This window comes from Bombina bombina, chromosome 9 (genome assembly GCF_027579735.1).
Source record: "Bombina bombina isolate aBomBom1 chromosome 9, aBomBom1.pri, whole genome shotgun sequence".
Taxonomy (NCBI): Eukaryota; Metazoa; Chordata; class Amphibia; order Anura; family Bombinatoridae; genus Bombina; species Bombina bombina.
The window spans coordinates 29,906,734-29,919,995 of NC_069507.1; the positions used below are offsets into that span (position 1 = coordinate 29,906,734).

At 34.2% G+C, this 13,262-nt stretch overlaps 1 protein-coding gene across 1 annotated transcript in view; it reads left to right on the top strand.

Moving 5' to 3' along the window:
* COL13A1 (collagen type XIII alpha 1 chain) overlaps positions 1–13,262 on the top strand; it is a 148,104-nt gene that overhangs the window by 47,045 nt on the left and 87,797 nt on the right. The window contains exons 7-10 of the mRNA XM_053692015.1: positions 1–11; positions 5,387–5,413; positions 6,242–6,268; positions 9,209–9,235. The exon at positions 1–11 is cut by the window's left edge and continues 25 nt beyond it. Coding sequence (XP_053547990.1) covers positions 1–11; positions 5,387–5,413; positions 6,242–6,268; positions 9,209–9,235 — 92 coding nt within the window. The remainder of the gene's footprint in view (positions 12–5,386; positions 5,414–6,241; positions 6,269–9,208; positions 9,236–13,262) is intronic.

Sequence of the window (13,262 nt, forward strand, 5' to 3'; positions counted from 1 at the left end):
AAGGTGAGCAGGTAAGTACTTACTGTAACTTGTAGATGTTGTAATATTACAGTAGTTATTGTCTCATGGAAACAGACAGAAAAACCATTATTGATTTTTTCCCATCACACCACTCTAAAAAGTCCTACTGAGGATCAGTTCATTGCTAATAATGTAAGATAAGAAGTGAAGTAAAAGTAATCATTTAATTTTCAAAAGAACCCAAACTATATACAGCTGTATGCAAAAAACATGAGCGTTGCTAAACACGTGTGAAAGTAGAGTGAAATCTGACCAATCACAATTCAAAATAATGTTTTAGTTCTATTTCTCTTTGAATATATACAAATTAATATTTTCTTTAGACACTGTACAAAGGGATCAACCCAAACGCCTGTAATATAATATTTTAGACGTGTCAAACGGCTATTGTATTTGTCACTCTTGGTTTGGTTTAGTTTCCACTAACACAACTTAACAACTGAGAACATAATTCCAGGAGGTTTTTGAAGACTTTTCCAGCTGGAGCCTTTTATCGGCCAAATCTACTTGCAAATATTGTCCAAAACCAATATTCATTATATCAGTAGATATTAGAAACGTGATTGAGGCCATTGTCGACTTGGTCCTCTGAAAACACTAGGTCTATCCCCAAATTGTCCAGGTCCTTCTGGCATCACTCTTGGATTCCAAACCTCATATTTAAGTGGGAAATATGGTCCTAAAATGTTGTTTCTCTCTGTAGTGTTTGGAAATTGGTTAAAGTGGTTTCATCCTATTAAGTGAAATTACAGCTGTTTGTTCATTTATATTTTATTTAATATTTCTTTCACATTTTTTACAATTTGCTTGCCTCAGAGAATGTAGTACTAGAGATGAGTATAAACAAAATCTGTCTGTCTGTCTACCCATTTGTCACTCTCTGTCTGTCTGTCTACCCATTTGTCATTCTCTGTCTGCCTGTCTGTCTATCTTCATGTGAGTATTAGTAGAAGTATAAAATTATTAAATGTACAAAAAAATAATAAAAAAAAAAAACAACAGGTTCTGGTAAGATTCTTTAAATGTTTTCCTGTAGTGCTCTGTATGAATGTCTAAATTACTTTGTAGCATCTCAATTTAAAGCTACCATGTCCAGTGTATACCAGGAAAAAATGAGGCTTTTCACCTATATGCTAAGAGACATTGTTAACCTCTGATTTGATTTTGTAAACCTTAAATTAAGCAAAATGCTAAGGATGCACATGCTAAGGATAACTAAGAGGGTATGGGAATAAAACCTAGTGCAGGTAAATATTGCTTGACACATATAGGGCTACTCTACATATCGTATTACACTTTTGCAAGTTTTCAGATAATTCAATTGCCAGCGCCAACTGGGATCCTAAACTCATTTCACGGAGATGCAAATTATGTATAAAAAAATCTCCAAGAGGTTAATAGCCTAAAGGAAATTACAGTTTTGGGAGCCTGACCTGAAATCTATCTGTCTTTCTCAAACAGAGAGTGTTGCAGAAAGTTTCACACTTCCTCAGTATCATCTATCAAATATGACAAGTTGCAGATTTATAGTACCCGGAGCCGGACTAATGTTTCCAAAACATCAACTTTACACCATTACTGCAATTATTGTCTGATTCTATGTTGAACATCCCTCTTTTTCCAGACTATTATAATCTGTGCAGACATGCTAGACAATTTGTAGGAAGAAAAAGTTCTTAGAGTTTATAGAAATTACAGAAATTAGCCTACAAAGGTCAACTGTTTTTAAGTCATTGCTACTAGTAAAGTGAAGCAAATCCATCTTATCATGCTTGCATAAGTGCACTAACAGCTACAGCAATAAGGCACCTTTTATAAGGAATGTAAGAAAACAAGACCGATGGCACCACCATTAGGAATAGTAATCAGCTGTGATAAATATGATTCAGATTTTATAATCTGATTATATATGTATTTATATTGCTGATAGGTCATTGTATTAATTAAAGTATTTACAAAAAACTATTGGTGGTAAGGAGTCCACCAGAGTGCTACTAGTTTATTCTGTTGCAATTGGTGGACTCCTTACCACCAATTGTCTTTTTGTAAAAACCTTTTATAAGGAGATATTCTTATTAGCATGTCTGTACCCAGAACCCTTTGCTGTTGTGGTTTCAGGATCAAATAGCAAATTTAGATTTCAGGAGCATTTTGAGACAAAAGTTATAAGATGGGGGGAAAAAATGTGCTGTATCTTTGAGAACAGAGTATTCAGGTTTCTTTTCTGTGAATTTGGGATTTGAGATTTGGAGGTAGATTTAACAAGGGCCGAATGGCCCTTGTTCCCCTAGTTTCCGCACGAGTCTTCAGGTTCGCCGGAAACAGCAGTTATGAAGCAGTGGTCTAAAGACCGCTGCTCCAAACTTGTCCGTTGCCTCTGAGGCTGCGGTCTTCAATCCGGCCAATCCTATACGATCTGGTGAACTGCTTGTACAATGATAAATGCCGACAGTGTATGCTCTTGGCATTCAGCGATGTCTGTCGGACATGATATGCTACAGCTACAGCGTATCATGTCGGACAGACATTGGTAAATCTACCCCATGATGTCATTATAGGCACAGGAAAGTCAAAATTAAACTTTCATGGTTCAGATAGAGCAGTAGTTTTAATTTTAGCTCTATTATCTAATGTATGTTGTTCTCTTGGTATCCTTTGTTGAAAAGCATACCTAGATAGGCTCAGGAGCAGCAGTGCATGACTGGGAGTTTGCCGTTGGCTCACCAGATGGGGTTAGTTAACTCCCAGTCGTTCATTGCGAACTGGAGCTCACTTTAACAATGGGTTTTACCATTTGCAGGGAATAAACAAATAGTTAAAGGCAAGCAATAGAGCAATAACAATACAAATGGTAAAAGTAAATGCTCTCGTCAACATATATTTCAATTTTGGATACATCGTAACTCACACCTTTTTCAACCTTACGATCTGCCATACATTCCCAAATATTATAGGAACAGGCCGATGTGAAAGGAGATATCGACAATAGAATAAAGAAATGTGTGACTAAATGGGAACCTCTTAAGCTTGCCTAGAGTTGTCTGGAAGAGGATTCTAATTCCTTTCCGTAATAGCAAATTTCTTATGACAGCAACCCTAGAGGGAAAATTGTGTATAAATACTACTGAGATTATAACTCAGAGGGAGAGGAGTGGTCCGCAGGGAATGACATAACTTCTTTGCTTTGTGTTTTTTATTTGTTTTTTATTTAAAAAAATGGAAAATAGTAACAGAAAAGGCAAGAGATTATAGTTTTAAAATATACAAGCAAAGACAATGACCTAATTGAACATTCTATTTGTAAATGCTCTCATTTGTTATGTCCCTTTAAATGAAAAAAAAAACACAAATGTTAATTTACTTTTGTTATCAAATGCATTACTTTCCCTTCATTCCTTTGGTTGAAATTTAGCCCCGTTCCATGAGAGAATACTTAGATACATTCTGGAGTTTGACTTCAGCACTAAATGTGAAACATTTTTTAAAAACACATATGCTATAATACTTCTTAGTGTACTTCAGTATGCTTTCTAATAAAAATGGCAAGTATCACAGAGCTTTATACCGATATATATACACACATGTAAACACTTAAATACATATGTACACATATATAGCCATATATATACTGTATATATATATATACATAAGTGCATTGGGGCCCTTTGCAGTCAAGTAGCTGAAAACATGAAACAACATGTATACAATAATCATATTTAATAAAGTGTTATAGCGTGTATTTACTGTAAATATTTCTCATAAATGTTACGGGTAAAGTCAGAAATCCGGGTAAACCTGACATTACCCCAGCGGCTGTGGGTAAAGCCAGATGTAATGTAATCACCTTCATCTACACTTTGTTTTGCCCATGACTAGGGGTTCAAGAAAGGAACCCTGCTAATCCTCTGCTATCCACCCCAAGTGAACCTGAGGTTTGCAAGGGGGGCTTCGTCCCCCTTGAACCCCCCAGGCGGAGGCAAACAAGATAGTGAAGATGTGTGAATTATAGTGCATCATATATATGTTTGATACTCTGAGAAGATTTATCATGTTACATCTGGCTTTACCCACAGCTGCTTGGGTAATGTCAGGTTCACCCAGTTAATGCTAGGATTATCCAATTTCTTACTTTATCCGCAACATACTGTGCATATATATATGTGTGTGTGTGTGTATTTAGGAATAAAACATTCTTCTATTTGAAGAACATTGGAATGTGAAATATGAATATTTTATGTCAGGTTAACGCACTTGGTTAAATGTGATCGGGTTTGCGCAACTTGTTGGATAGTTTTTCCACTTTTCACTCTCCATTAAAGTCTATTGGGGAATACGTTAATGTGGTTGCAATTTTTTTAAAATTTGGGCTTTTTGCGCACGTCAGGTTAGCACTAGTGCGAAAACGTTTTTTTTACTTTCAACTTGTAATACGCGCTACCCGTCGTGCGCAAAAAGCTTACTTCTAGCGTAGTTAGCATGCGAGCAGGAGTGATAAATAGCTCTCCACTAGTAATATAGCCCTAAATACACATCTGGGCTGTAAACAACCTTTAAATGAAACTTTAACTTAATATGTATTTTTTACTGTATAATTATTTTTATTTAAACTAAAGTATTCTGTACTTGTTCTACTGTTTTTCTAGCTCTGCCTTTTGCAATTATCTATTTCTAAACTGAATTCTTAATATGTATGAATAATGGCAATTAGATTACGCTTGATATAAGATACTGCTCCAGCGGAAAACCTAATTATCCTTATTTCTTTCTGATGAAGATTAAATGAGTTTAATGTTAGAATGTTTGAGAATCAAAACATTATAAAAAATCAGCAAATGACCCAGTTATCAGCCTGATTTATACAAATTGCTAATTATATTTTCTTGTTCATTATAACTAAAATTGAGTTGGGATTTTTACACCAGCAGCGTAGCACTTCATGCTATGCATAAGTCAACTGGACAAGACCAGCGGCTTTAAGGAAAAGTGACCCCAAGTAACACTTAAAATAATTACTTGACAGTTTTGTGTTTAGGATATTAATGACCATTATTGCCGTCTTCCTGTGCTCCCATATAATAATGATTGATTTATTTCAGTACATAAATATTTAGAGAACCGATGAGTCAAAATGTTTGACAAGTAATTTTACCCTTGTAGAAAAAAACTAATAAAATAAAATAAACAAGACCAATGTCTCTCCGCTTAATTTTTAGCATAATGGATCACAATGTTAGAATCTGGCAGATTTTGTGGGAAAGTAATTGGAAAAGGTGATAGCAGAATTGTTCTCAAAATGTAAGATATTTTGTCAATAACAGTTGCTTTAGCCTGATTTATAATTATATATTTGTTTTATTATTTTAAGGGTCTGCCTGGTCTGATAGGACCACCAGTAAGTATTGAATCTCTCTAATGACTTATACAGTTGTTCTGATAAAAATACATACAATTGTAGTATTATATTTTCATCAGTTATATTGTCTTGTTTCCCTATCATTTAAATTGTTGGTTTTCCTTTTTTTCCACCTGAGTTTCTCTAAAGTACTCATAACCACTACCTTAAAGTCTTATGCTGAGGACAACTAGGAATAGAAAAATTGTGAAATATATCAATGTACAGTAAAAGGGACTTTAAACCCTGAGAAATAAAATGACTTTAACAATCAGTTATATTGTCTTGCTTTTCTATCATATAAAGTGTGAGTTTTCCTTTTTTTTCCCGTCTGAGTTTCTATAAAGTAATCATAACCACTATCTTAAAATCTTCCGCAGAAGAGATAGAAAAGAGCAAACCTAGATTTCAACATGGCTGCGCCCATTATTTTATATAAGCAAAACTTTACAGAAACTGAAAATGTATACTTATTTCTTCAATATTTTTACAACTAATATAATTTTAAAAAATATGCCTGCATATTATCCTCAGGCTAATCTTTGCTTTGAATACATTATTATAACTAGTATGAATTTACTATTTTATGTTCGTTTGATTCAAATTTGCTTTACAAAAATCAAAACTAAAAATGTGCACAATAGTTTTCTTTGTTTTAGTGATGCACTAATCTGTCCCTAAAACCCATCTGATTTGTACAATAAAATGGAATATAATTATTTTCCTATTAATACATTGTATCATGTAATTACTATATCTCTTGCTTTGTGCTGCAGTATATTTTTGTATTATTAAACACATAATTAACTGTTGTTTCTTTTGTGACAGGGACCTGCAGGACTCAAAGGGGAAAAAGTAAGAGACGCATGGAAATAAATATAACCAAATGTATAAAGAAAATGGTGCTAAATGTTTTGTACAATAATATAAAGTGATTTCAAACTCTCCAGGTATTATTTTTATTATTATTATTATTATTGAGGGTAGCAGTTTCCTAAAGATCATTGGTCTCTCTATAGTTTGGTGAATAGGTTCTGTAGACTAAAATGTAAATAACATCAAGGCCATGACCCTAACAGCTTAATCTTTGTTTGGCTGTAAACTGTTGTCATTTGCTGTTTCACAAGATTATGCATTACAATCATGTGACCATAATGTTCTGAGTAGAGATTTTGCCTATATATTGTGCATGACATCCTGCTGTCAGAATCACGCCAAACACCATCCAAATAAGAGGTGATTGGCTAAATTGTGGTAATTAGAGTTTGGTTTAACCAACTTGTTTTAAAACCTGTCCTCGGGCCTCCCCAACAGGCCAGATTTTAGGATCACCTTGGATGAGAGCAGGTAAAATAACCATGTTTGCTAATCAGCTGATTATTTCACCTGTGCTCCAGTTCAGATATACTCAAAATGTGGGCTGTTAGGGAACCCTGAGGGCAGGTTTGAAAACCAGTGGTTTATCCGATCGAATGCCAGCATGGGCTGCAAAGTGTTTCTTTGCAATGTGTTACAACCTTTTCTGCTATACAGTTGGTTTAGTGGAGTTTCACAGGCAACATTGCTCCCATCATATTATGCCCATGCTGACATTGTACCCATGAGAACATCCTGTGATATTATGGCAGCTACAAAACTGACTGTAGGACCATTAAAAGTCCTTATCTGTCTATAGCAAAAAAAAAAAAAAAAAGGAATGTTCTTCCTTCTTAAGATTTGCTTTGTGTATACTTGGCACATTGCTGAAGGGAAGACAAATGATGTTTAATTTGGCAAGCGAAAGATCTGACCTATCTTTCTCCTGTTCTGTGCAATTTATATTTTAAGGTTTTGTTTTGTACGAGGGTACAACAGACAGGGAGGGGTTTGGATAGTAAGAAAGGATAAAGCTAAAGACCTGTGGTAAAGGTGACTGTAAACTTGCGCTGTGCCATTGTTCATGACTTTCTCCAACGGTCCAGCATCCTTCCTGACTTAAATAAATATTGATAAATCACACTGCACAAGGCCTGCTGAGCTCTGTATAAAGATAGCAACAGCAATCAAAACATCATCATACGTGATTTTTCAAGGGTCATTAAAAATGTAACTTTTTATGGTTCAGAGAGACCATGCAGTTTTAATTTACTTCTGTGATCACTTGTATCCTTGATATCCTTTATTAAGTTGCATACCTAGGTAGTAGGTTTCTGAGCATTATTATTATTCTGATGATTATAATTATTCATCATAATACTTTGTAGTAAAGTACCATCTAAGGGGTAGAAAGCAAGTGGCGCTAACTGTTGTGCACAAGCGATATAGTTTTTTTGCGTGCAATGGAAATAGCACTTGTATTACTAGTTGAAAGTAAACGTTATCGTGAAAGTGCAATCACATTTTACACTCATTGGGTTAGCGTGACTTAAAACCTTGCATACAGGGTAATGTGTTAAAAAAGTTGTACTAAACATAACATAAATACATTGAAAATTACAGTTACACTCATATAAACGCTGTCTGATATAAATTATTCATATAAATATAAATAAAAAAAAAGAAGTTATTTAGGTTAAAAGGTATATGGTATATGACAAGGTGATTGACTGCAAAGGGCTATATTGTGTATGTGTGTGTATATATATATATATATATATATATATATATATATATATATATATATAAAAATATATATATATATATATATATATATGTATATATATATAGTCATGTCTAAATATGTGTACATGTTTAAATAAATAAATAAATATATAAATATTAAAAATAGCATTTTCCTGTATGAGAAAATCTTTGGAATGTGAAATATGCATAACTCCTGTTAACAATAAGTGTTAGGTTTTATCTTCTGCGCTTTCCATTGAAGTCTGAGAGAGAGAATAAGTTAAAGGGACATAAAACAAGTTGGGATAGAGACAAAATATAATAATATGTACTTTAATTACTTTACCTGCAAATTTATACTGCAGTGCCTCGCCATTAACCCTTTCTTTTTAGTTTCTGAATTGTAAAGCTCTAACTCCCCCCCACACAATTCCTTTTATGGCTGTATCTATGCTTATTTTTCTTTTGGTAAAATGCAAAAGTGAACAGGGATTATCTGCTGGAGCTGCCTAGAAGCTGGGAACTTAGTTGAAATACAATGCCTGTGTCTAAACACTGATAAGAGGGGTGGAGTTGGCTGTTCCAGGCAGTTTAGCTATGTAATTCATTTTGCTTATTTTTAAAAAATATTTTAAAATACTTGCCAGCAATTTTTAAACATTTTTTTATGCAAACTATTTTAAATTAATTAGCCCTTTAAGGATATGCACATATCTCAACCTGTTTTATGGTACTTTAAGACTGTTGCGATATTCAAAAAAAGTCCTTTGGTTAGCGCGTGTTGTGTTTCACTTGCGCATAAACTTTTTTTTTTTCAAGTTGTAATATGTACACTACCTGCCGCACAAAAAAAGCTTACTTTTAGCGAAGTTTGCGCTTGAGCGCCACTTGCAATCTAGCCCTAAATGTTTTGGTGTCACACAGTTTTGGTGTTTTGCCTTTTTCCTTACAATTACAAACTACAAGTAGCAATACCTGCTCATTTCTTTTCCTCTGTTGCAGCACATATTTACCAGTTTTTGTTTGATTTCAAGCATCGCACCTGGCCTTGTTCTATGTAGATCCTGAAATATGTTTGTTTTATTTATTTATACATTTTCTGCTAAACGCTACACAATTTATTGACTACATTTTACTATTTTAGTCGTTTGTAATACTCCGCTTTAAAGAACATTTTCTTGTGTTTTATTTTAGGGTCACTGTGGAGAGTACTCACACAGGGTAAATATTTTCTGTAGCCTTACTCACATTGCGTGTATTAATAACATATTTTGATGTGGTTTAACACCAATATAGCATAGTCTAATATAGTTAATTATTCAATAATCTATTTTTTTTTAGGTAAAGTAAATATTTGCTGACACAAACAAATCATAAATTATTTTGAAGTACATTCACATTAACCCAAAATCTAGTGGTTGGCACATGTACTGCCAATAAATCGTGGTGGGCACTTTGCAGTCATACGTTGCCTCCCGTGCATGCTCCTACAAACTTATGAGACTGTAATGAGGAGAGCATGTGTGTATTCTGCATGTGTTTGTAAAGCATAAGCATGCCTACAATAAATCAAATGCATGTTAGAAGTTGTATTTGTCTTATTCTTGTACAATGCATCTAAATATATCTGTAAATGTTTCCATTGAGAAATTTGCAGTGATATTGTGATTTCATTGAGTGTTCTATGACGATAGATAGATTATTTAATAGATAGATAGATAGATTTGACAGTATCTTTAGTTCTGTACATATGTCCAGTTTTTAACCCATGCCAGGATGATCTATTTATGTACAGTGAATAACACAAGATGTGCAGCATATGGTAACTGCTTTATTTTTCCAAGATCCACTCTTCCTTTTCCAAAAACATGATTCAAAATTCTTGATTTTGTTTCACTTAGCAGATAAATCAAGAAGACAACAAACTGGAAAATGACTAATGAAATCTTTATAGTCACGCTTTTTAAAAAAAATAAGACCATGCTTGCTATTTTGTAATCATAAACAGGATTAGCATTCAAATGAATTGTCTATGAAATGTGTTGCCGTGACAATGAAGTAACCACATGGCTCTGAAGCCAATAATATATTGTGTCATATTTAAAGCAACAAGAAGTGGTTGTCAAGTAAATAAGAGATGTTGTAACTACCATCTTCCTGGCACACATCCAGATGGCATGCCAGTCGTTTTATTGAAGAAGGATGAGATGGCATATGGAAGGGGAGCGCCTTCACCACAGCAAGAATGTACATGCGCTTACAGACATACATCAGGAGGGGGCCCTCAGCCATCAGAATAGTTGTGGCTCACATAATCATGCTAGTTTGTAGACAGTAAGGCAATAGCCTGGACTTACAAAGGTTTCAGTTGTCTTTCTCTCATGAAAACCACAAACCTCTCAAATTCATACTTAAAGGGACATAATACTCATATGCTAAATCACTTGAAACTGATGCAGTATAACTGTAAAAAGCTGACAGGAAAATATCACCTGAGCATCTCTATGTAAAAAAAGGGAAGATATTTTACATCACAATTTCCTCAGCTCAGCAGAGTAAGTTCTGTGTAAAAAGTTATACTCAGCTGCCCCCAGCTGCAGGTAAAAATAAAAAAAAAAATGAAGAAATGAACAGCAGCCAATCAGCATCAGCAGTGCTGAGGTCAGGAACTCTTACTGTGATCTTATGAGATTTGACTTAACTCTCATGAGATTTCATAGTAAGCTTCCTTTACCTGATTGGTGAAATAATATGAGAGTTCACGAGGCTCATCCTTTCAGCTGTCCCAGGACAGATACACTAAAATGCTGCTTAGAAATCCTTTACAATGGGAGGTGGCTACTGAGGAACTTTTGAAGTAAAATATCTTTCTTTTTTACATAGAGATGTTCAGGTGATATTTTCTAGTCAGCTTTTTACAGCTATTCTGCATCACTTTCAAGTGTTTAAACATTTTGGGTATTATGGCCCTTTAAGGCTGAAGAACTATAAAAATCCCTTCTCATCCCTGTTAGATTTGACAGTGACACCTCCCACTTACGTCCTGAATGGCTGATTACTTAACCAATTTCAATTGATTTAAAAAAATATAGAAATATAATGGGAACCTTGAATTAGTCCCTGACACAACAATAGGAAGAGGACCACAGTCAATCCTGTGGCAACTGGAAGCTGATGAGAGAACATGATAAAATGAGAATTATAGAAGGAATGTAAGGGGGCTTGTAGGTTTATCATTTGTAAGATTTTTGTTTTTATTTTGCAGTGTTCTTGATCAAAGTGGGGTCTTTAGGTTTGGTGGGTTTCAGGGTATTGCTAGGATTGTGTATGAAGGTGTTTGGGGGAATGTGATGAGTTATGTTTAATCATTCTTGCAGTGAAAGAGGGCTATGGTGCTGGACCAGTTAGAGTTAAAGGGACAGTTTACTAAAAATGTTCTCCCCTTTTATTTGTTTCCAATGATCCACTTTACCTGTTGGAGTGTATTAAATTGCTTACAAGTATTTCCATCACCCTTATATTGGCATTTGAATTAGTTTATTTAGCCTGTGGTATCCCCACCCATCCTGAAAGTTTTTGGCCTCAAGGCCATGCTGTGTTAACACAGTCAGTAGAAGAAATTACACTCCCAGTGTGTTATAGAAAAGATAAGGTAATACAATGTTAATTTCCCATTGTTTTCTCCAAGTATTGGTGATTGGTTTATGGACAGATATAAGAAAAATTAGCATGTATATGTACACAATGTGATAAAGTAATGAGATCTGATTATACCTACAAGCTCAATCCATTTTATTAGGTTGTGGCATCAAAACACAAAATCAGCTAATTCATATACACAGATAAACCTTAAAAAGCAAATGTCATACATTTTATACTCTGCAACTGGTAAACAAAGTAATTGGAAACACATTAAGTAAAAAACTATTTTATAGTATACTGTCCCTTTAACTGCTGTTGGGGGAGGAGTCAGAAACTCTTCAGTGGGCCAGTGACCACCCCTTGGAGTCACTGTTATTGAGTTATATATACAGCGCCTACCATTGACACAACACAATTATTTTTTTTGCTAATGCTAGATTTCAAAGTGGTTTATGCATAGTTAAAAACTTTGCAATAAACTTTATTTATTTATTTTGTTCCCTGTTCCTGTAATATAACTCTGAAAATTGTTGGTTTTGTAAATTTCTGTGAGTTTCTATAAAGTAATGGACGTTGCTATGTTTTAATTTAGTTTTAACTATAGTAAAAAAAAAATACATCTACATATTATTCTAAGGCTAATTGCTATTGAATACATCATTATGTCTAGTGTGTATTTATTGTTTAACATCCTTATAAAAGGACACTGTACTGTCATTTTTCTTCCCTTTGATGTGTTCTCAGTGGTCCATTGTACGTGCTGGGGTGTATTTAATTGTTTTACAAATAACTCATTTACCTTCAGTTAGTTAGAGAAGGTATAACATTTACATTTTCCATTGCTCTCTCTAATAATTGGTCTCAGACTGCACGAAGAGATAAGGAGGATTTTTGTGTAAATTTAGAGAGTCAAGTCTCCCTGCAAGCTTAGCTCTTTTATTTGGTTTGTGGTATCAATGATCAGATACAGATATTTCATATACAAAAATAAACCTAAAGGAACATTTCCCCATACATTTTATACTCTGCAGCTGGTATAAAAAGTAATTGTAGACACATTAAAAGGTCATAAAAACCCACATTTTTCTTTGATGACCCAGATAGAACATGCGGTTTTAAGCAACTTTACAATGTACTTCTATTATCTATTCTGCTTCAATCTCTTGGTCTTTTTTGTTGAAGGAGCAACAATGCACTCATGGGAGCTAGATTAACACATCAGTAAGCCAATGACAAGAGGTACAAATGTGCAGCCTCCAATCAGCAGCTAGCTCCCAGTAGTGCATTGCTGCACTGGATCCTACCTAGGTATGCTTTTCAACAAAGGATACAAAAAGAACAACACTAATTAGATAATAGAAGTACATTTGAAAGTAGTTCAAAATGTCATGCTCTGTCTGAATAATGAAGGACAAATGTTTGGTTTTGTGTCCCTTTAAGGGAAAAACTATTTTACAGTACATTGTCCCTTTAGTTGTTTAGATATAAATGCACTCCATCTCCAATTGATATAGCTAATAGAATGAAGGTCACTCTAGAAATATTGCTCTATATCATAAAAAAAAAAAAAAGTAATTTACGTTAAACTCCTGTAAATTTGATGGGA